The sequence below is a fragment of the Bombus vosnesenskii genome, unplaced genomic scaffold (genome assembly GCF_011952255.1).
Source record: "Bombus vosnesenskii isolate JDL3184/JDL3185 unplaced genomic scaffold, Bvos_JDL3184-5_v1.1 scf7180000013351, whole genome shotgun sequence".
Lineage (NCBI taxonomy): Eukaryota > Metazoa > Arthropoda > Insecta > Hymenoptera > Apidae > Bombus > Bombus vosnesenskii.
The window spans coordinates 1,311,797-1,338,068 of record NW_022882987.1 but is presented as its reverse complement, the minus strand read 5'-3'; the positions used below and the strand labels follow the sequence as shown (position 1 = coordinate 1,338,068).

The 26,272-nt window shown below is 34.6% G+C and overlaps 1 protein-coding gene across 2 annotated transcripts; it reads left to right on the top strand.

Annotated features, from left to right (window-relative positions):
* The first annotated feature begins 3,222 nt into the window (after positions 1-3,222).
* On the top strand, positions 3,223-26,272 carry LOC117236650 (putative ferric-chelate reductase 1 homolog). Of its 2 annotated transcripts, XM_033499777.1 has the most exons (13): positions 3,223-3,803; positions 6,226-6,452; positions 12,510-12,832; positions 13,703-13,794; positions 17,823-17,982; positions 21,006-21,203; positions 21,478-21,573; positions 22,018-22,174; positions 22,726-22,952; positions 23,779-24,019; positions 24,117-24,229; positions 24,918-25,031; positions 25,118-25,383. In XM_033499777.1, exons 3-13 carry the CDS (start codon positions 12,512-12,514, stop codon positions 25,256-25,258), a joined length of 1,860 nt encoding a protein of 619 aa, XP_033355668.1. In that variant the 5' UTR covers positions 3,223-3,803; positions 6,226-6,452; positions 12,510-12,511; the 3' UTR covers positions 25,259-25,383. The 2 variants fall into 2 exon arrangements, with proteins under 2 accessions (XP_033355668.1, XP_033355667.1); XM_033499776.1 differs by lacking the exon at positions 6,226-6,452 and having other exon boundaries at positions 25,118-26,272.

Genomic DNA, 26,272 nt, shown 5'->3' with positions numbered 1-26,272 from the left:
ATTTTACAGATACTAGAATATAAATTATAAGCAAATTTTAAATTTTGTAAAAGAAGGTTCAATAATAATACTTATGTACTACTACGCATTTTGACCCCTTTCACCAGAAAAGGCTCCTGGTCCGCCACTGACGTGTTGTGGTATAAGTCGATACTGCTCAGTACATTGATAGGTTTAAATGTTTACAATGAAAAGAATTATCTCGTTCAAAATATTTTAATGTTAATATAACCATCTGTCAAAAATATTTGTTATGAAATTAATTTATATAGTAAAACAGAATATGAAATATGAAAAATTAAATGTAGTAATAATATTTTTATAAAATATTAATTATTAGACAATACCTTATAAAAAAAAGAATATGCTGTAGTATAGCTTTATGATGGCTTTTTGTGTTACTAAGGATATTAAAAGAACACACAGTTATACTTTGGAGACCTATAACGTAACTCTTTTGCTCAAAAACGAACTTTTTTTTAAGTTAATAAATACTGGTAGTTCCACATATATTCTCATAGAATTAATACAATAAAGGAAAAATTTATAAATTGCATCAAAGTTAACAATATATAATTCAAAGCAAAACAGTAATATAAATAAAAGATAACAAATTTCTTCAAATATTAGATATAAAATAAATAATAATAAATTAAATTATTAATTTAACTTTCAAAATGCATTTGTGTATAATTAAAAAAATAACGAAAATGTATATTATCTTATTGGTTATATACAATACATCATACTATAAATACTTTATAACATAATATCTGTAAAAGAGATGGCATAATAAAGAATTTAATCTTTATTTATTATAAACTGGCAATTTAAATTAAACGTTTTGCGCGATATACACGAGTTCCATCTAACGACTATCGTTGTAATTACAATGATACCGACAGTTCTTTCGATATAATTTCTCACTAATTGTTACATAGTTTAAGAATCCTAACAAGTGTTTATGCAATGAAACTCATCACTGAACCTGGTCCACTATCGAAGACGTTAAACACTCCTTTTTTCCTTAAAATTTTCGGGACACGTTTGACTTTAAAACCGGTTTTACGGTTTACATTCGGGAATATCGGCGAAAGCAAAGTATGTTCTCTCATTGAGGATACGTTCATAGACAATTAGTCCCTTTGATGCCGTCATTTTCTTATCTTAAAAAATATCTTACATTAACTTTTTTTTACGTACTTCTGCAGGAGCATGCTTCTTCTGTATTATTGTATTAATATATATATTATATAATATATATTGTATTAATATTACACAAACACTGGAGAGTGAGAAAAACGTAAAAACCGTTTTACTAATACGTAATTAAACGCAATATTAGCACGATTACTATAACTAGCACCGACAGTGCTACAGGTTGCTACAGGCGTCGCGCAATCGGTACCGTTTACTGAGCGCTAACTTTAGACGGCGCTAGTATGTGCAGTTTATTACATGGATGCGGATTTATAGTAATCGTTAGGAATGAAAGAGTTAAAAAAATTTGTGAATCATAAATAAATCATAGATTTATGTATGCCACTATAACGTAATGAAAATTTGTTTGCAATCGATTTTTCAGGAATATTCCGAATCCTGTGCAGGAGGTCGGCTCCAGTCAATTCGCATGGTATGGCAGAAATTCGATGTTGACACGGTTATCGAGTGAGGGATGGTAGGAAGGTATGCATGGACGTATAAGCGTAAGCGAGCGTCAAACATCATTGGAACGAGAAAAAGAGAGGGAACGAGAAAAACGAGGGGGAACGTCGATAAAACTGAGGTGAAGACCATACGGTGAATGTACGGTGCGCTGAACCCCCCATTTTGTTGGCAAGTAGTTAGTCCCTCTCTCTTTACGGCGGCTCAGGAACGGCTCGAGACCACTGTGTTTGAATGACTTTTTGAACAAGTACGCTGAGTGCCTACTAATTATTCACTGTCGGGCATAACGGGTCTTTAAACAAATTTATTTCCTGGACATATTCTCTTCGAGTATCGGTTATCTATACCGTTTCACTATCGACGGATATTATATTAAACATTTTCAATACTAGTTGATATTAAACTAAGCGATATCTTTGTAGTTAGTATTGTTTAGCTTTGTAAAACGATTAATTTTTGAAGTTACGAAATAAAGATGTTTAAATTAATTAAATTAAATTTACAATGCAAATGTTTCATTTATTATTAGATTATATGTATGTAGTACTTAATGGATTAGCTGGATTTGTATTTTAATATATAATATAATTATGTATTAACAGTCTGTGTATAATAAAGAATTACAATTGCTCAAATTATTCATGATAATTTGTTGGTCATTGGATGTTTGTCCTCGTACGCTTCACCTTGATATTTGATAGTTTCTTCTTAAGTTTCGTCTGGGATCACGACACGGAGTTTTGGTATGTCGTGCCTTTCCTCCGTTATGCCCGATCCGTAGAGTAAAAGCTAAAACTGTTGTTCAGCATTAATACACAGTAACGTCGAAGTCTAGGTATGGCTTTGCCACATTCTTTAACCTTTTCTCGGCGTTTCCTTTAGGTATTTAAAATCAAGTTGATAATTATTCCTGTATATTGCAAAATAGTTCAGTCAAATGCGAGTAAGAAAATGACCGAACCAGATACATAAAGAAAAAATCTGTATGTACAACAAATTATAAATAGCATATGGGAGAATATAATGTATTGTATTTATATTTAATAATAGTCTGTCTTACAGATATCGACATACAATTTATATACAATTACATACAATTACATACAATATTATTCATTAACAATATTATATCGTCTTTTGTATACTAATATCATGAATATGTGATTCGATTGATTATATTACAACCAGATAATTCTTGAAAATATGAATTAAAATTGCAGTATAATTATCCTTGTTACATTGTGACATTCATAATCCTAATTTATGTATTAAAGCTAAAGAAAAGGAAAAGAATTTAGCTCAGTTCTTTATTAAAAATCTGAAAATCTATATATTTATGATTTTGACATGAGGAAACCATTCCTATTATTATAACTATTTATTTATATTCTCCATTTTTCAACATGCTGGTATGTCGCATAACTAATCTTGTGCGCTCATTGTTTAGATTGTAAACAAGGATCAGAAAGAGCGTGGATCGATCTCGTGACACGGGTTCCGTTAGCTAGGTACGGACCTGATGTGGTCTCACGGGCCTTTCAACTCGATCCGTATATCCACTACACAGTCTCTCGTAAGGTGTGGTTCTCAGCGTGCTGGTCAGAACTATGCTCGTCCGGAATCAACAAGTGCTTCTCGAGACTACGTCGGGGAAACACTTGACCTAACCGAACTTAGTGAACATCTTTTTCTTCTCGTAACCTCGCGTGCAAAGGAGAGTTCGAAGGGGGCGCGCATAGGTGGCAGGAAGATTCGCGGAGATTGACCGCGTACACAGATTGGCTTGAGTTCATGATCTTCGGTTACAAATATTATGACACCGGTTTGACTCGGTAGATTGTACAGATTAACCTTTTCACTTTGGGATTCGATTGCGAGACCAGAATCGCCGACATTGTGTTGCTTCTTGTGGTGATCGATGACTCGGTGAATTATTGGTTTTTTTGCGTTGAAAGATGCATCTATGACGCGCGTGTTCCCTCACCAGGATCAACGAGGATTCTATATGTACACCGGAGTTCCGCTACACGTGACTTCACGCCTTGCCGACTGCGTGTTTATTACGCTGTAGATTTAACTCAATACACAATATAAGATTGAAGTTGACGAGAGAAAATCACCAAGTATGAAGCACCGTGAGTACAGATCTCCAGATGTTATTTCGCAATTAAGGATACGAAACGAGAGAAACGTTAGTTGTAGATGTGTTATACTATTGAAAAGACCAAATAATTCTCTATTTATTGTACTTATCTTCATAAACTGTGATAAATACGAATTGGTATACGCATTTGCGTCTATTTACGACTTCTTACTGAAGCTTCAAATGATCTATGTTTATACAACTTTCATTTCTTATTTAAACTCATAAGACATTCTAACAATGTTTGGTAGAAACACCTTTTAATTATCTAAGATGTATTGTATTTGTTAACATGGAATCATTCGACTTCTATTTAGGGTGTTTCCAGTGGTAGGTTGTTTCATCGATAATGGGGTTTATTGATGGATAGATTCAACGCGGTCCATTGACCAAATTCAGCATGCGAAAGTCGCAACCCTAGCGTAACATACAGATGACAGATTTCCATTGGTCGCACGACATTTGACATAAAAATGAAATTTCACGCGGAATTTATTTGATGGAAAGAGTACTCGTACAAAAAAGTGACTAGTTTCAAGACGCCTCTTGGTAAAATAAAACCATGACAAATACAGTCGTGGTTCATTCCATATTCTATGGGAACTGCTTAAAAAACAAGTTTTCTGGTGCACCTGTCACCAGCCAGAACGTTTTTATATTCCTGCACGTGGCACGGTGCACAGACGCTTCGTCGAGAGAATGAAAACGTTGAACTATTACGCGAAATCAATTTTGTTTCCACGTATAATGTTCCAATGCAATTAATAAATAAGCGCCTCAGTAATGTTTTAGAATGTTAATCTTGCGTTTGAAGCTTCAACGAACTTTCTTTCCTTGTCCCTTTGGTAACTGATTCTGAATCGATTATTGATAAGTAGTGCATCGGATAGCATTAAAATGAATCGTTCCAACTTCTTTTCGATGACCTATTTTTAAAAGCGTTTCGGAACCTTAACTTTGTCTTTAAAATATTATTTTCTGAATCGCGAGCAATATTTTTGAATATTTTATAAAGGCGCGGAAACTTACTGCTTCGATATAATCTGTACTGAAAAGAACAAATCAATTGTTAATAGTTGGAGAGAATTTATAATAATTTATAGAATAGCGTTTTAGCATAATTTCAATTTATTCTGACGTTAACTAATTATATTACCTAACTAATTTGATTTATTAGAAAAATAAATATGTTATATTAATTAAACTGCTAACAGGTTGATTAAATTTTTTAAATCATAAATAGCAAAATCAGCATAAATTTAAAATAATATTCCAGCTAATGTTTTTATGTTTGTTAATAGTAGCTGTTGATAATATTTTTTAAGTCTGCTCGCGTAATAAATTAGTTCGCCGTATGTCGTGCTAACGGCAGAAGAATCTACGAACAATGTTCAGCGTGAAATTTCTAGGGCACGAACGCGGGTATACATGAACGAAGTAATAAACGCATAAAATATTATATTAACATATGGTTTGACATATTAACGTAGGAATCTAGATTGCTCAGAGAGGAATTTCTAGGACAGGAAAGTAACGTTACTATGGCTACACATTCGCCAAACACTTAGTTCTATCGGAAATTGTGGAATATTTCGATGTATAAAATTATTGTTCGAATGTAAAATGTCCATCGAATCATAAATATTTTTCATTTAACTAATTTTGTTGATAATTTTTATTCTCTGATTATGTTTTATACAATTTTGATGATTTTTTTTCAGTTCACTAATGAGTGAATTCAAATGGAAAATAAATGATATGTAATGTTATTTTATTTGCATAAATGACGTGTAATGTGTGATACCACGCAACTGACTCATGTGCTATTCCATTATGTATAATTCATAAGAGCACGTATCTTTCGACACGATAGAGGCACCGTATAGTATCTTTGTGCGAGTTTTATTTTTGGATTTTCGTATAGGACAATGTTTTGCGTCACGTGTTGAAAATGACGATATTTTAAAGAATATTCAAAGCCTGCATCAACTTCTTTATACCTCACTCTTCATCCTTATGCAATATTCAAACAAAAAATAAATTCTAAACTTTTGGAGCTGATATATAAGGAAAGAAAGTGTGAAATAAAAGATGTATACATCGAAGTATTCTCTAGGGTGTAAAATACACATAGGTAGACAAAGATATTTACGCATCGTTGTTTCTTATTTATTCAGACAGAGATTAAGTTCACTCATAAATTTTTTGTAACCTGAAATCTACATAAACGTTATACTTTAATCTGCATAAAGTATCTTAATCTGAATGTAAAAAATTGTTATCCGCAAAATGAATTAATCTCAAAGAAACGAGAGCTCTAATAGAAATATTTAACATAGAAAATATTTTCTCAGTAATCTTTCCAGCCATTATACGCAATAACATTCAGTTTGCTTCTTCGTTTTTCATTTCAGACGTGCACTTTCAATCGTAAATCATATCGAACGATAATGACGATAAAAAATGAAAAGAGAGGCAAGAAAGGAAATTGAATTGTCTCTTTTGCCGCAGAAAGTACCATTTCGCTGTTAGAAATTTCCCCTCGTGTGATAGCTACGGGATCGAACGAAAGCGCAATTCCTTGGGTTAACTCGGTCACAATGTAACATTGTGCATTCTCCGAACTACGATCCATAGATCGGTGGGTGAGCAGCAGCGTTGCCGTGCGCGCGCGTGCATCACGGGTGGAACGAGCCGCAAAATGCAACGCGGGAAGCCTTGTGCTCGTTGTTTCGAACAATACCGTAATGATACATGATAATAACCGGCGAAGCGTGATTGCCGTGCTTCTTAACTCTTCATCTGTCATTCAAACGTTGTTTTTAATGAATGGATTTTTATCCTCCCGGCTTCCCCCGTTACGAACTCCATCGATGAAAAGAACAATGTGCCCGTTTAAGTCTATTGTACATAATACATGTGCACAAGCCTGTATTTTTCGCTTTACCACGACGAGTAATATTTAAAATAGGTTACTGATCAAAAGGATCTGCACACTTGTTTATTTTTTGACATAATGTAATTTAATTAGGGAACTGTATACGTAGAATAGAAACGATGCGTTGATTTATGATGGTTATACTCTGTATTAGTAGTCTATTATTATAGCATAGTAAACAAATTTCGAAAAGACTAAATATGCAATGAAATATTGGCATTTGCGCGAGTGAAACGGCTCATGGCATAATTTCTTAAGAAAATTTATAACAAAACGTTCTGGAGAAGACTATTTAATTTGTAATACACAGATCAATTCTTCTAAACTCATAATAAACTGTCGTCACTAGTTCAATTATATATACCATATATATTTATATATATTTATATATTTATATAAATTTATATATATATATATATATATGTGTATAAATTTTAATGAATGTCAATAGATACATCAATTATGTCAATCGTGTATTGAGCTTCGATGTAACGTCGGTAAATTTTTAAATAAATAATTAAAAGTTCATTACTCGGTGATTCTACAAGAACATGATAAATATCGCTTTTAGTCATTAGTTTCTCATTAATTTATATAGTTTACTAATATTTATACACTATCGCTATAGGTTGGGTAAAATGCCTGGAATCTTACGCGGGATAGTGTATATACTCAGTGTGTTTGAACGAAAGTTTGCCATACATCGTCGACGATATGTATCATACACGATGGTATCTGTATTATTTCAATAATACATATAAACTGTTGGAAATTGTGAAGATATTAATCTCAGCGAATAATACTCTGGCATGATGACTTATGTTCATGTTTGAATGTACGGCATCCATAATATGCGTTTCGCTTTTTCAAACGTTTATGGCTGACTAATTACGCGTTTTTACGCTGCTTGTTTACATTTTGTCTAGTCACAACGCGGATATAATAGGTACATGTGGGATAAAAAATATATCTCCTAATGGAAAATATGCAAGTAAGATATCGATCATCCGCTATTCCATGCAATTAAAGACGTTGAAAAACTGACAATTAAGCAGCAAGTGCTAATGTCGATGGGAAAGTTCTCCATTGTTTTAGAGGGTCAAGGTATAGATCGCGACACAATTTCGATTTAGGTATGCCGCGAATTGAAAAATCGTATCTACTTACGTACACGACGTTTTGCAATGTCTCTTATTTTTTTCGCAACGATACGACGCATCGAATGTTTCACAGAGAGAAAATATTCTATTGTCGTTCGTATTAGAAAGGCTTGCGACAATACGAAGACCCGCATTCATAAAAATTATCAGAGGTACAAGAATAAAACTAGCATAAGATAAAAATTGTAAGATTGCGAGAAGGTTAAATTTTCCACAAATGCATAGAAACGTGCGCTCTAATCGTCGCTATTATCACGAATGAAATTCGTTGACACTGAAACATTATTCGCGAGACAGCGAGCTGTTTAATACGTCTTTTGTAGTTGGAATTCTCGTACACATTCAGTTAAGTAATGTTTGCATGCAGTCTTGAAGATTTCTCTTCGTTTTCACTCTACGGAGATCGGATCGTTGGTGTATTAGTGGTAACAAGCTGTTGTTCGCTTTCCAGTTACGCTTTCAAAACTGTAAAATCAAGAAATACGTATTTCGCGTATAAAGTCGATCATTTTTCGAGATTTTAATTTAAATTTAGTTCGTGAGATATAATACAGAAAAGCTTGGACTTATATGTAGTACTCTGAATATATGGAGTTCAGGCCCGTGAACCAGTGGGATGCAAGAATTTCGGATCTTTAAATATTTCGCGAATTTCGGAGAACATGGGAGGTTGAAATTTTGTAATATTTGTAGATCCGTGGAAGTTTTTGAGATGTCAGGAATTCATGGAAATGCTTGAAATTTCGGGCTGTTTGGGAGATTTCGAAGCGACCGAGACTTTTAGAAAATCCTCAAGTATTTAGAGATTTTGCAGGTTTAAAATAATTCAGGACAGTTTTAAAATCCCTACTAGATTCACCGAGTCGTAGGATTTTCTTCAAAATCTCAAGATTAATGTGAAACTTTCTTTGGTAAAAGTGCATGAGTTCTCTGTATTGTGTCCGATGAATTTAAATCTATGTATATTAGTCTGTTGGGAATTCTTTGTTTTCCTTGATAGAGTCATGGCTCACGTTTCACTAGATTTCCCGATTCTAACGAATTCGATATTGGGGCACGGGTTTGCACGTGCCATGATGTCGCAATAGCGTAAATGGACCATAACAGAAGTGGGCAAGCATCGACCTTGTCTCGAATATTTCAGGCTGCAAGTATAAAATAAGTTTCGTAATTGTTCTTAAAACACAATCGTTCTTCTGATTGTGGCCATTTGCTCGCCCCAATAGAATGGTAGCGTAACACCATGATTTCTTCGAAACGAGGAGAGTCGTAGAGGATGATCTAAGTTTCCAGCAATTCACATAATTGAAGTCAATTATACACCACTGATTCCATCGAACACAATCGTATCTGTACAAAATGTGACTTCAGAAATATTCCTACCAAGTGATACAAATATTTGAACATTTATAAAAACTTTCTTCCGAATATATATATTCTGTGTTATACGAAACATTTGAAAATTTCATTAGCATTTTAATGAGACACGATTATCACGATTATATTGGTAAGATTTGAAATACATCTGAAAATTTACATAGAAATTACAACATATTTATTGTAAGCTTACACTTCTCAGAGATCGTCAAAATATTTGATCGGATAATTATTCGTTATATTAATAACACACAGCATTCAGAAGGATGATATTTAACTAATTATATGTTTAATATTACTGTTCATATTATGTATTGATTTTTTACTGTAATGTAAGTACATGTTTGCAATAAATTTTATTGTAGGTTTTCAGATTGTTTTAAAAATTTACCGATATAATCTTAACAATAATTTCCATAATAATTTAAGTCTCATTAAAATGCTAATGACATGTCGAAATGTTGCGTATGACACACATAATTGCATTCATAAAAGGTGTCTGTAAGTGTTCGAATATTTTCATGGGCCACTCTATTTGCAACGATATGGGAGTGTTTCAATACATATAAGCAATAGTGTATACAGACAAAAATATTTGAACGAGTAGAAAAATGTCAGAAACGCGATCGCCAGTGGATCGCCAGTGTACCGTTTTGTTATTTACAACGATTCAAAGACTGCCGAGTTGTGTGCAACCCACGCATGAAAGACGCTCACTTTCACCTATTGAGTTCTGCTGGACGACCCACGGGATTTCTTTGCTTGCACATTCCTAAACGACACTGAAACACCGCGCCAGTTATATTATGTAATAGGCAATAGCTTTAATAGCTCGACCCTCGTCGTTGAGGCACGTGCAACAGCATTACTCGATTCAAGGAGGAACGCGATAATTCTTTATCTTTTCCTTTTATTTTTCTTGGAAATGCAGAAAATATTTGTTAAAGTAGAGTACCTAGTAAGTAGATTGCATTAAATATGTATTTATGAAGAATTTGAAAGTACAGTAACAAATGGAATGCACATAATACATAAAAGTATAGTAAGATAGTTCTAGCAGTTATTTAACAGATTAACGAAATTGCTATTTAGGTGCCAGTCTTTTAATTATATTCGTGAAAATGTGAGCTTCGCATAAATATCCGCAGTTTACTAAGAAGTAAAGTGTCCACAGATTCTTATTTCGCGGATTGCGTTATTTTCTCATTGATGTATGAATCATGGCCGCATCTGGACAGCAGAATCTGCGGTTACGGTATTGCTAAACTCATAAAGTTGCGCCACGATAACCAACAGTCCGATGCACTAGACGTTCTCGATCTTTTTTCACCTACGAAGAAAAATACCTAACGCGAACTTATACGATTTAATAGAGGAAAGCACGGATCTTTTTTATCTTCCCGTTTTCCTTATCCGAATTTCTCTCTTAATTTTTCATCCTCTTTTACAAGATTATGAAAATGCTCGCGAGAGGAAGCTTGCGTATTCTGCTTGCGAGGATAACATAGATCAAAATTTTTCCAAGTTTTCAGAGCGAAGCTGATTAAAAAGTGGGTATGAACTGTAAGTTCGACTTTTTAATCTCTCTGCCCGTTTTCGATCCTTCTGCTCCTTTTTCTATTTATTAATAAGTAGTACAAAAATACGCTTCATCTGTTTCATTGTAACGTAGAGAAAAACGCGAAGTGGTATACTCTAGTATTATTTTATTTTATTTATTAGAATACATAGCCCTCGCCTATCGATGGTAAAGTATGAACAGTAACATCAAAGTTATTGTTTCGATTCTAAGCAATCGAATTTTTAAAAATTTACTTCATTTGAAATTCCTAGCACTTTTCGAAAATCATAGAATTCCTACATGGTTTACGTTTCACTTTTAAATGAATTATTCTCATTTTCGTTCGAGTTACTTTTATTCTGTAATATATGAACATTTACAGAAACAGTTATATCGATGAAAAGTATTTAATTTGTGAAAATCATTAATAAATGTTTATCTAATTTTTCTATAAATTGTTTATCTAATTTACGAAATTATATACATTATGAAATGGTTAATAGAAGGACAGGAAAAGAGGTACGAAAGTTCTCAATGTTGATGGCACTAAATATGCTCGAAGCAAGTGCAGAAATGGAGCAGCGGGAATTCCGGTCAGTTTAGAGCGGTGACTAATGCTTCACATTCATAGTGTTAAACTGTTCGATAGTCGCGGGTGACGTATACAGAAAAGTAGTCGTATAAGTCATGTATCTATATACATTCTGTCACTAAGAAACTACCACGAATTTTCCAACGTTATAAAATGTAGCTGGTTTTATTATGCACACGTAGATATTCTTGGAATTGGGTCAATATCCTTGTATCGTCTTCGCATAGTCTGGAACGTGTAAAAAGTAGATTGAATAATGCGCATTCGCTTCGTATAAGGACACTTCGTCGATGGTATTCGTTCTTCTGTACAGACTAGTCTTACGAGTTTATGGGACTGTCTAGCGTGATACGACTTTGACGCTCGTTCATTAGTATGAAATCTTCATCGGACCGACCAGCGAAGAAAAAATTTGAAGAAATACAGGAATCAAAGTAGAAAGTCTAAAGAGCGACCTTTGGTGTTTTTTGAAATACTTGAAAGCGTGTGAAGAGAGAAGAGAAAGATTGACCGACTAATATTGGTCTAATTATTGCGAATATGAAACTCTCGAATTATTTCAATAATTTATCCAACTAAATCCTTATCTAATTTTATTTCGATACGTTATTAATGTAGCTACTAGTCTGCAGAACTCCCACTTATCTGGACTCCATTTATTCCGGATTGTAACGGAACTGCAGTTAATACTCGATTAACTAAACTCGCGTTACGATAGAATTTACATTGTTCGAACGCAAACTTATATCATTTGGAAGAAAAACCGTAGGTAAAAGAATTGATATTGGCAAATTCTTGTTACACTAATTCGAATTAAACAATGGGCTTCAAATATACCGTACGCGTTATATAAAAGTCGTATATTATGTCGTGTTCATCAAAATCATCATGATCACATTTGTAAAGTTTGTAAGAAATAGAAAAATGTAGGTATATTTAAGGCAAGAAATATGTAGTATGATCGCGGTAGTACTTATTTAGTAATTCAATTAAGCAATTTAATATATTAAGTTTCGTAATTTAAAAGGAAGGTCGTATATGATTAAATGTGTAAAATTTGTATGTTACAGTAATGAAAGGAACATTTGTAATCTTCCTAAGCGTTCTCTCGTTGAGAACGCTGGGTCTGCCGATTGGAGCACCGCCAGATTCATGCAAAGATCTGATGCCTCGTCATCCTGGAAGCACGAAGCAGGAAACTTACCCTCCTCCTTACCAAGTTTTACCAGCTGCAGGACAAGGCAGAGTCCGGTTAATTCTGGGAAGTCCTCACGGTCTTGCCTACGAGGGTTTTATGATACTTGCACATGACTCCGAGACCGGTGAATTCGTTGGAGAGTTCGCCAACTTGCCCGATTCGGCAAGAATCGTCGAGTGCACACAGGGTATAAAGGTAAACACGTTACTGTGTCATAAGTTATTTTATTAAAGTTTTCAGATATTTGCCAATTTTAAAATGAAAAAATAGACAAAATGATAAATTCATAAAATATTGGAATAATGTTATATATTATTCTATAATTACTATATATTCTTGAGGATTACAGGAAGGAGACACGACAAGTCACACTTTCTGTCTTTTATAGAAAATCACTTTTAGAATTCAATATTACAGCTACTTCCATCACCTAAAATGTTATTCCATTCAATTTAGATTCGATTTATTAGATTTATTCGACTTCTAGAAATATTGATTGTTCCAACATTAGCTATTCTATTGGTTTCATATAAAATTTCTTGAAATCATTATCTATTTTTACAAGATAATAGGAGGTCATTTTTAATTGCAACTATTTAATATATATATATATTTAATTATGATAATATTATATAATCATTAAATAAGTAGGATAAGACTATGAATAACAAGCGCATCATCCTAAATAATATGCATACAGGAGCAGATAAGCTAATAAACAAATAAATATGTTTCGTACGTTTTGATCGAAATAAGAAATGTTAAATACAATATGTTACAGATACAAATGTTAAATAACGACACAAGTATCAGATACAGTAACAAATAATTTAGCATATTGGTCGAATAAGGGTTTGAAAGGTGTTCTTCGAGCGATCAATACGATTTTTTTCGAACGATTAGAAAGTTTGATGGTTTATAGTATTTCCCGATAGGATCGTTTCGATCGTAGTTAGCAAGCTCTCGAAGGCTACGTGAATCACGTTGTCGTGCGCTCCCGAAGGACAGAGGCAAAGTGCTACACGACACGACGATTAAATGCTTTTTCCTTTTCCTTTTGTTAAGAACGCGGTGACTCACACGAACGTCAGCAAGAAGCACAATCTCGAGTTTGACTGGGAGGCACCTGTAAATTACGAAGGCACCATTGTTTTCAAGTGAGTATTCGATAGAACACTCGCGGGTTTACATTATTTCGTAATCTCGTTCAAATTTCTATCAATTGTCGTATATCCTTAAGAAATTTTGATATTGACTAAAAGTATCGCAGAAAATTCGATGATATCATGTATTTAAATATCGTATGCATTTCTTGTTTTTACAATGAATTTATTTTACTTCGGTTGAATGATATATATTGCAATAAATGTATTGCCACGTTATGGCAGTTGAATGTGCAAGAGGTATGGTTTGTAAGAATGCGGAAGCAAGATATATCAGATCATGAAAATCAAACCTTGTCGTACTTCAATACTTTCACAGTAAACCTCTCGTAATCCTATCAAGACTTTTTGCATTCAGAGATCTTGTACTTTCAATACTGCCATTTCAAGGTTGCATAACTCTTTCATTTACACCTAATTACGATAGAATTATTATGCGTTACAATTATTTTTAGTAGTGAATTTTTCTCATACTTCTCTACTTCCATTTATTTTATCTTTTTTAAATTCATTAAAATTTTCTTTATTTTCTCGCGTCCTCGAACCTTCCATTCTTCCTGATGTTTAAGAAACATTTTCTTGAAGACGTATTTGGAATATTCTTCGTCGTAACGAATGAATTACAAGTTTTTACACGGTTTGTAAAACGCCACTTTATATTCACCGCTTATTTTGTTTGGTCATTTTTATCGACTACTCATTCCTGATTTTTATAACAATCGATACAAATAGCTTGCTTACTATCTGCACGATGAAGCAATAAAATAGAACATCACGGAAAAATAATTTCTATATACATCACCAGATTCGTTCCAACGCTTACCATCACAATAGTATCAGTTATGTCTTATTACAGTGCTAATGAAGTTTTAAAATGTTTTACATAACGCGTACGATACATATACAAAAGTTTTCTGCGCCGAGTGTTCAAACACCTTTGTGTACATATAGATACCTAAGCTTTAAATCAAATAACGCAACTCGAATACTCGAATACAAAAATTTTTGTAACTAGCAGAACAGAATCGATTTTCTGTCAGATTGCAATTTATTACACTAGTCCGCATAAAACAAATTAACTCTGCAATCATACAATAAACCGAATGGAAATTGATGATTCATCGCATTCAAAGCTAATGCAAGAATTCATCTGCAAAGTATCGATGAATCGTTCATTCAATTTCTGGAACAAAACTCGGTCTTCGGATCACGGTGTATATAGCTCATGCACGTAATATGCCACGATCTGTCGCACGTATGAATTACGATTAGAAACGAACGAACGAACGCGCGTGGCACGGAGGCGCCTCGGCATCTCCCGTGCACGGAATACAATATAACACGGTTAACGGTGAACGGTGAAACGGCTGGGACATTCGTTATAAACTTTTCCGCTGGTAATCGGTGCCACCGGTTATTTCTGAATGCTCAATTAATACGGGGGACAGAGTGCTGCGCGAGCTCCATTAAAACTTCTCGAGAAATTTATGCCGATAGCCATAAATAACCATTCGGTTCGTTCGAATTCCGCTTTTGACATGTCGCCGGTACCAGTCCACTCTCGTTCATGCTACGTAGTTCATTCGTTCATTCTCCTTTTGATTCGGGTTATCGTTCTAGATATCGAAGCGATCTTTATTTTAATTGGGAGACCACGGCAGAAGGGAATAATAAGTACATCGTTATTGATTTTATAATTCCATTGTCATCTTACGTCTAAATAGAAGCACTTTAGTACGATGTAATTGGAAATGAAAACAACCTGTTAGGATTGATGTGCTAAAAACCTGTTAAAAGTAACTGACAAGCGGACGAAGTTTTATGGAAGCCAAAGATATAATTATTAAAACGATATTTTAATATCCTCTTTAATAACCCTTTATTGTGGATCTTACTACTGTGACGTGTAGTATTTTGAAAATCTTTAAAGGGATTAAGAAACACATATTTGGCTTCAAAGCGAAATAAAAAGATTTCAATTACCGGGAATTGATCAACAACGAATTTTAAACATAGAAGATATGACTTATCGTGTTTTTCATCTGTAATCTTCGTATATGTAATTAAAACGAGAAATCTCATTCATATAAATAAATCTCTCTATACTTTTCTCGAATCTCTAGAAATTTATGGTTTGTTTGAATTCTGCTTTTAACACAGTCTGATATCTGGTCCACTCTCGTCCAGTTAGATTGTTCATTCGTTGATTCTCAGTTCGATACGAAGCCTTCTTCCACGCTATCGAAACGATTTTTCAACATTAGACTCCGACTCGTTATTCGTTCTCAACATTGTTATCTTTTATTCCCACGCCTGCACTGGTAATGGTTTGCATCACGTTGACCCGGAAGATCGTAATTTATGGTCTTATCTGCCGAGATGTTGGAATACGAATTGACGTTCCTATAACCCTTTTTTCTCTCCTCCTTTACGAAAACGGAGAGGAACGTTGGTTACGTTTCGTGACTGATTATGATGCATCAACTAGAGTAATTGTAGGGTCATTAAATGGAGTAACTCGAAGATGGTTTGACTTTCCAACTGACAGTCCTCTGTTTGTTCGATTGGGAAGAAATATCTGTATATGTAATTAGGGAAACTTTCCAGTTTCGTTTGGTGTTTCATTGGTATTCAAAAGTTTGCACCTACAAGTTCATTTGCATCCTGTATTGTCTGTTTAAACTTTTAAATGAAAGAAACTGCAAATGTTGAGATTTCTAAACTTTGGTATGCCTTTTATTTGCTTAGTTACCTACTTTCAAATGTACATAGCTGATATTAAAAGTACCAATATGTTTATTATTATTTACTTTAATGCTCCTAGTTGCAGCGAAGAAACGAGAACGTGTACAGTAATCTGAATAAATATTTCGTTTCTGAGTACTCTATGAAAGTACTTGAAAGAAACAACAATTTACATAACAATTTGATTACACACAGTATTTGTATATATGTACCTCTATTTTTTAATAAAGCGTTCCGTTTTTAGTATAATTTTTGCAATCATATTGAGGTATTACCAAACGATATGAAATCTAAGTAGTAATTTTTTAGTATGTAAATGCTATAATAAATACAGTCATGTGCAAGATAACTTCGTTCGTGTTAAACTATGTACAACCTTCCGATTAAAGGTAAAAATAACCTAACACAAATAAAAATGATAAATGGTAATACTTGCATCGTCTGCTTTTATTATAACATTCTGATATTACCGATAAAAACTGTTGATAAAAACTGCGACATTAACTCGTTTTAACATCGCATGTCCCAGCATACTCCACTGTAATTCACGTACACAGTTCACTGTTCATCAAATTAGGATCATACGCAATACTTCCATTTTGTTAATTACAATATGTTCTAATTACAAGTAAATACGTAGACGGTCATGTGCATATAATTTGTTTAATCCATTATCACACCATATCAAAGAATATCCGCATCGTTCATTATATCATCCAATTTGAGGATAAAAGTCCCAAATGTTTGTTACCGTAATGAGGACATGAAACGGTAATAAACGGTAATAAAGGCAAAGCACGGAAGCACAATTATTAACACGTCTACTACACCATCGTAATTAATAAACTTCGTCAATAGAATTCGTCCAGACCCTTCAATTTTACAAAAAAAGAAAAATCGAAAATACTGAAAAATACGAATAGTCTTAATTCGTCCATCATGAATTTTAGCACATCGTTTATTCGAGCACATCCATAATTCGCATACATATGTTTGCCTGAAATTGATCGAAGTGTCCATTGTCGGTAATATAGCTCCGAACGAAACACACGATATTCCTTGGACCTTTGGCTATTGCACTCTTTCAAAGAACCAACATACCGTAATTACCGCAATCAATACCAATACGGTATCTTCGTCCTCCTATCAGTCATTTGTACTTCGCTGAAACGCTCCCATTTCCCTTTTCACCGTCCATGGATCGATACATGTTTCTCGTAACTCTCGTTGATCGTTTCTTTCTTTTTTTCTTTTCTCCCTATTCTACCACGTTGCAGGTCCACGTTCGCGCAGGATTACAGTACGTACTGGGTCGGCGTGGAATCACCGCCAGTTAACGTTCGCAAGCGATCCATCGACGTATTGACCTCGTCTACACCGATCAGTACACTGAGAACTACCACGCCGCCCTATTACAGTCCGACCGTCGATTACGAGGTAAGTATTCTGCGTCCCATTACGTCCCGACCGCTGATCACGAGGCAAACGTGCTTTTCACACCCGATAATCATAACCGCGACTGATCATCGACTATCCAGGGAAAGGGCTGGCGAAGTAAAATCGTGCCCTAACATTGAAATTATTAAACCACTATCTCTTTGATACCTGTTTACGATTGTGAAGGTCTTTGATCGAACAAACGCGCTATGGTACTTACTATATCTGTTCAGAATGACATGTGAAGTCGATTCATGCTATTATATTTTTGGCAAATTACTGATTGGCTATTTTATGGAGAAATTAACAGGTACCATAGGGTATTTCTACGAATACTCGATGGTAACGGTTGGACTGCGGATATTTATGCATCTATAGGAAATTTGAAAATGCAAAAATTGTACAAAATGAACGTAGCCTGAAAAATATACAGAATATCAAAAGTATAGTGCTTTCTATAATATTTCGTAGGTACAACAATTTTTTTGTTATCGAGGTTCTACTTTCTTTATTATATTCTGAAAAATATTAATTTGTATAAAAATTCGCAGTCAAAAATATGAATCATATTCTGCTCTTATTACTATAATTTTGATATATACCCGTACTTACAATAAAAAGATTGAGTTCTTAATAACCGCATTTCTATATAATTTAACAAACACTATCTCATACAGCGAACAATGTTTTAATGAAAACTTACTTTAATGCTTTTAATTTTATGCTTTGTTAATCGCGTAAATTAATTCATGTGCAAACACATAGGCGTATATTCGCAGTAGGTCAACAATGTAGTTAATACATATGTACATAAACGTTGCGTATGGGTCTAATAAGAAGTTGTAATTTAGAATACTAAATAAATATTTGAAGTAATAAATCGATCATATTAAATTACTTGGATCGGTTAAGAATTTCTATTACGTTTTGACATAGAAAATACAAAGCAATACAATGGTTTTCTACAAACTTGAGAGAAATTTTAGAAATCTTTTAAAGTTGATTTTCAAAGGAATTTTTGATAAATAGATTTCATGATAATTAACGATATATTTGAATGAATGTATCTAGAAACAAGAATGTATAATTAATAACAAAACAGAAGGGTATAATTAATCAAAGAGTACATTGATAAGGGATGTGCGTGTACAATAATTACGAGTTAAAAGTAAGTTTATATTCCGACGTATATTGGTTGGACGATATGCTGCTACATGTATTATGTATGCACAATTGCGCACACCTGCACGCTAGTTAGCTTCGTACAAATGCATAATTTCCATCGAACGGGATACGCTCTTGGTTTTATACTTTATATACTTTCGCCGTTCACTTTCGTGTATCTTCCGATCCGACCGCGCCCCGTAATTTTTGCTCCATTGTCCATTTATTTTTACGTGACTTTATCTTCGTCGCATCAACGCGCAACCTGCCTCGAGGATTAACCTGGGCCAATGGCGAAACGGTGAAACGTTGTAAAACAAAAGGGGACGATAAACTACTTACTCGAGTCATATTTTAATTTTATTTCCCTTTTTACTAGGATGCTTCTTCGTATTGACAGATAGACTATGACTAATTTTATCACTGATTAATTTTTAGACAAATGATTCGAATATCGTTTGTCAATTTTAGTAGAAGATAATAAATCTTCTTTTTCACCATTAATTTCCCATTATTTCATATATATTAGTAACGTTTACGTATAATTAATACAAATAGTTAAATCAAAATGTTCATGTACTTGAAAGCGGTAAGATATTAAACATACTATAAATAGCATATGAAACATTTATTGCCTATAAGAACGTATTAGTATGGAAAGAAACAGAAAAATAGCGTATCCCACGGTCGCTAATACGGACACGCGTTCATCTTATCTTTATTCAACGAGCAATTAAAGCAATCACGAGTCCAATTACTCCGTGTGATGTACAAAAATCTTCCTACGACAAAATCGGACGAACTCGCAGGTGTGCTTAATAGAAATGAAAAATGTATATACATACATGAAGTTGGTAATAATCAGCTCTCGAAGTCCGCAATTATTCTGTCTCGCGAACTGTGTCTAAGTTGAAGGTCGGTTGTCACATTTTCCGTCCCTCCGAGACTTCGATCAATCTGCGTCTCTTTTGTCATTCGTGACCACTTTGTATTGTAATTAATCATTGAATTGATATCTTGATGTTCGAGCATTCAACGTTAATCACATTGCGTTGCGTATGCATTGCTGTGCACCGCGGTTCAAGTTATAATTTTGATTCGAGTGTCATCTTGAATACGAGCTGCAAGCGTGTTTTGTTTGAATTGACTTCCGCGACAAATGAAAAGATACAGGTCGACGTGTTCTTTGCGTACCGTCCTCGTTACCGGTCCACTTTCGAAACGAGATCGATGTGAGAAAAGGCGGCACGCGAATGAATTCACGCCGGTTTCTCGCTTGGAAACTTTATTGAGGAGTTCCAGAGTGGCGGACTGAAACTACTCCATTAACCGGCTGCGACGCGAGCTGCTTCTCTGCACACACGTATCGCCGGTGTAGGATTTCTCGCCGCGGAAATATCTTCGTATTTTGGATGAAAATAAATCTTTCGGAAATCTCTTGAAACTTTACCGCCAGATTCATGCCAGACGATAAACGTGGTTGAAGAATCTATTGGCTCTAGGATCAACCGTACTCTTAACTTTGCGTGTTAACGTTTGTTCATCCTTTCGTATTATTAGATTAAATTATACGTAGACACTGTCCGTGCCAGATATGAGATGTGTATTGACACGACGAACTTCTATTTCTATTTCCGTGCGAAAGATTATTCTGTTTCTCTAGAGAAACTAGGAAAGCTGCCTGGAAACTCCGTTCTCGGTTGGAAAACTTGCGTTCGGTCCTGTATAAATCTCTGTGTTCTTCGTACCCGGTTCTCGAATCTTAAGATTGTACAAACGCTTTGAGTATTAACCGACGTATAATTTCTTCAGAACTTTGACGACAGCGAGTTATTGTATTTGAACGTGTTATTCTTTAGACGAAAGATGTTGAGGATCCTTTCTACGCCGGATGTGGCTTCACGAAGAATTGCTTTGGTACCCCAGCTGGATGCATCGAGGCCAAAAATTGTATCGCTGCGGTTACTGTACTTGTTCAAGGAGAGCGATATCTGTTTGAATTGCAAGGACGTGATAGTAAATATGTCGCTGTTGGTTTATCCGATGACAGTAAAATGGTAATTTCTTGTTGATTAAAAATAATGTACTTTGGTATATCGTGCTTAGTCATCCAAAAATATCGATTAAATTAAATTATTTTAAATTAAATTACATTAATTATTTGCTACCTAAATAATTACGGATACCTAATTTAGATCGTGGTAAATTTTATGCAACAATGGTTATACTGATTAGAAAAGTGTAGTCTTAGAAAGTATGTAGAATATTAGATTCAATTCACGTAATTCTACGGTGAACGATTATTTAATCCTTCGTATGTTATATATGCAGGGCGATGACAGTGTAGTTGAGTGCGCGAACGAAGGAGGAGAAATTGCATTACACATGTCTTGGAACTCCGGAAAACGTAATATGCGCCAGCCCATGGTACGTATTCTATTATTTATCATATTAAAGCAGGATACGAACTGAATACCAAATTCTGTGATAATAATAACAAATTTTATTCTGTAGCTGGTTGCTAAGTTCAAAGAGTCTGCATCGCAATTTGCAAATTTGAAAAACGAATTTTTAACTTATTTTATTAATCGTTCGAATAAACATCCAATGATTCGAATTAAATAAAATTAGGATTGAAAAGAAAGAAGAAATTTCTACCTGCGACTAATATCGAGGTCACTGTTACGTGAGCACGCGAGTCGCGAGCAAGTGAAATTAATAAAATCTTGATCAATGAGCCCCGCGGCGATGGCCGACTTTCGCCTGTGTGTAACATTGTTATCGATTAGTTCTTTGTGAGAATGATTGCATCGATTCGCAGTTTACGAGAAATCTCTTGTGACCTTGATCCATTTGCGATTTCCTTTATAGCAGGAAGGAGCAGTCCAATTGGAGTCGAGTGCGATCAAGGATGACATAATCACGTGCAGATTTTGGAGAGAGAAGACTACGGTTGTTCAAGGCCGCGAGTATGACCTCGTCAGCACACCATACAATCTTCTCGTGGCAGCTGGCAAAAGCTTAAAAAGTACGTTCAATTTCATTTAATCTTGCGATACTACAACTACTGTGCCGGCCATAAGTATTAGGATACGTTATTTAGTAAATACTGAAAATTTCTAAGAGATTTTACCTTATTTAATATTTTACGTTACGAGGTACAAAATAAGTAAAAAAATAAAGGTAATGAGAAGGATCCAATTTGGATCAAATATCAGTAGGACTTTTAATACTTATGGCTGGCAATTATATATTATACAACCTTTCTAACGCTATTCTGGGAAACTAAATATTCCAAGATACTTTAAAATAAGTAAAAGACATAATTTTATTAGTGCAATGACAAAGTATTTATTCATCTATCATTATTCTTAGAAATAAAGAAAATAAAAATGAATAAATGCAATAACTTCGTGATTGAGAATACTCTGTAATAAACCTAGATACATGTTTCTGATGAAATGATTTTTTCCAAGAATTCTGCTGAAACTTTTCTTTTTCTCCATCTCCCTTATCACGCAAAGTGAAACGATTGAAAAACGGAGAAACGTTTAAAGAAACATTTGTCGAAACATTTAGGTAACGGTATCGGATTCCATGACACGGCGTACGACGCGACCGGTGACGCAAAATTATTATCCGACGTTGGTGGTTACACTACGGCGAGTAACATTCTAATTCGTGTTCATGGCGCTCTAATGTTGGCGTCTTGGATCGGTACAGCGTCGATCGGCATTCTTCTGGCTAGATACTACAAGCAGACATGGGTCAGCTCACAGTTGTGTGGAAAGGACCATTGGTTCGCCGTAAGTATCCAATTTTTCCTATAATCGCGCGCACAAACTGGGCTACTGGTAAGATCTCGACCCAGTGGAAGTAACGACCCCGAGGTTGCGTGTGGTGGCACCTATTTGACGGGGCGATGCTCTTGTCTCTGGGTTCATGAGTTGGGGATCGAGGTTAATCGGAGGAACCGCGAATGGAAGGGCAATTTGATAATGTCACGGGGGTGGCTCTTCCCGAAAATTACCAGTCGACGCACGAACAGCGTGATTGCAATTTAAATCGAACACATTAATCATTTTGCGTAATCAGATTTTAATTGGGAGACACCGGGTGAAATTGTACCGATCGTCGTGAGAATTGTTTGCTTTATGGCGTGCGGTCCATACGACAATAAATATGCTCGTAATGTTACGTTCATAATGAAATAACAAGAATTAAATTGCTATTGAGATTGGTTAAACGTATCGATTTTGCTCGACAATTAGATATTTTTCATGTAATGCGGTGAATACTTATTAATTTGACTTTTAGTATGCAGAGCACGCTACATTTTTTAAACAGCGTAATGTACTTGACGTTGTTGAACTCGAGAGTCTGAACGTTCCGAAAGAACACTTAACTTTGGCCGATGTCCAAGGATGATATTGAACGTATCTTAGACGGCTGAAAGATACTTAACTTCAGATTATTTAATATCCGGTTCGAGTATTCATATATTATAATAATATCGTCGTCACTTATGTTCCTCACTTTGATGTCATTCATTATGAGAATTTAATTCTATCGATGAAATACAATGAATATTATCGACAAGAATATGTTATTTTGCTCTGTTGTTTACTCAAGTGGCACAGATTCTTTATGATACTGACATGGTCGATGACAATAGCGGCTTTTGTAATAATATTCGTCGAATTGGGTGAATGGAGTTCGGAGGTGATACACGCGTCCTTGGGACTAGCGACCACAATCTTAGCCTTTATTCAACCGTTTATGGCAGCCGCGAGACCTCATCCAGGAGCACCGCGAAGACCTCTTTTTAATTGGGCGCATTGGTTCGTTGGAAACGCGGCACAGATTTGCGGCAGTAAGCTTCTCTTCTTTTTCATACTGCACGCGTTTTTTGTGTACTTCTTTTCTCCACGGACAATAGATTAACCGACGCATTGAAATTCCTTTCACAGTAATCGCAATTTTCTTCGCGGTCCGACTAAATAAGGCTAAACTGCCGGAATGGATTGACTGGATCCTGGCAGCTTACGTGGTATTCCATATTCTGACTCACCTTATCTTAACGGTAAGAATGATATTTGATATTTCGAAATCAAAACTCTCGTACATTCATTCAATTTGTACAATTTTGTGCAATGTACATTATTTTATCTATAACGGATGTCCTATTTTCATCTATAAATGGATATCTTGAAAGAAGTCGAATAAATAGACTGAAAGAGGGTGGTAGTTGGAATTTTACAAAAGAACAACTAAATGTGTCAAGACTGTCTCAAGGTTAACTTCTTTTTTTTAATGGGTCTTTTTTATCTGCTGCTCCAATTAACCTTGACAAACTTGTTCAAATACCGTGCTATTTTGTTGCTACGCTTTCGACAATATCCATCTGTAAATGAAAAATAAGTTCACTTTGATTATAGTTATTATATAATATTCCTATTTCACTACAAGCTATAATTTGTCGTTTTTAATATTCAGATAGTTACTAACGACATAAAGTTTCGAATTAATTCGCCATGGATTATTAATGTTTTAGAGGAATCAGTTCTCTTTGATCCCGTATGCAATTAGTAGTTCCATATCATGTCTAATATATTTCATATTTGATTATGCAGACCACTGTTGAAAATCTCTTTAATTATACAAGCGCGATTTCGAGACAGGCAAAGCTCTAAATCTGGATCAGCTTTGGTACTAAGTCGGATATTTATAGAGGATCGTTATGTAACGAAGGAAATCAATGTATGTTATAGTTCGTTGGATGTGCCTCTGACAGACAGGCGAGTCAGAGGGTGAATTCATTTCCGATGAAAGACATGCACTCTCGTGGTTCAATGGTCCATCCGGATGCAAGACAGGATGCTCCTGTAAGTTTCTTGCTAATAAGAATCGGCGCGGTGCGCCGAGAATCTCTGAAAATCTTCACCGTCTCATTTCTCATTCTGTTCGATAGCACGCTGGAATCAGGAAATTTATCTTCGGTATATATTTCGTCGTGATCGTCCTATTCACCGCAGCTCTCATTGTAATCACCGTACTGGCGCCTATAGAAGACACATGGGTTACCTTCACGAACAACATTAAAAATTATTAAGTTGCCGTGTAGCGATAAACTGTGCATGAGATTCGTTTGACTACGAATTATGTACGCTGCTGTGTCAGGAATATTATTACGATAAGTTACAAACTGTTTCGCATTGAGTATGTCCTCGAGTGACTGTTTATATATATGTAAATGAGCATCGAATCGAGATAAATTATCGTTTACAGAGATAACTCCAAAATGTGAGTTATATGATAATACATATTATATTGTTTGATACATCGAATGTTGAAAAGTACATAGTTTGAAATTTCTCATAGTAGAAGTATAATAAATGGTATATCATATCATGTTACAAGCGGTAGTACGTAGAATATCTAACTACATTGATTCGATATATTCTCCCATCGACCTTAAATATCTTCGCATATTTTCAATCTTCGCTTCCTTTTACTTGGTAGACTGATTTCTGATAATTGATTGAATAAGTATTCGTGCAAATTATTCGTACAAATGTCCGTCCAAAATAAGAGTATAACTTAAACATAAAATATAAAAACATATTTTATTTTTTTCTATATATGAAAGAAGGCATTAGTTTGTTTATATCTGCGAGATTATTCGCAACACATATATTGTTGTTAGAAGCTCTCAAAGTGTTCTGTCTGTAAGGTGCTTTTATATTTAAGTCGTCTTTATCGGTAAGATATACGCAGATTATCCATATTTATGATGTAACGTTCACAGTATTAGTTTTTACAACATATGTATTTTCGATTTTTACACGTGTTTAGATTTATTTTGTACTACGATAAGTGTTATTCTATAAATAAGTGAAAATAAGAGTTTGTAGAAGTATTATGGAATTGCGCTTAATTAACCGACATCATAATGTTTTCATATGTTATTGATTGTTAATAAATAAAAGTATATACAGAATCGTGTGTTGTGTGAGAAATAATGTAACTCAGCAAAAGTACCTTTTTGGCTTGAATTCATTGTACTAAACGATATTAGATACGTATACGTAAGTGTAGATAAAAGCATTGTCAGCGTTTTTCACAA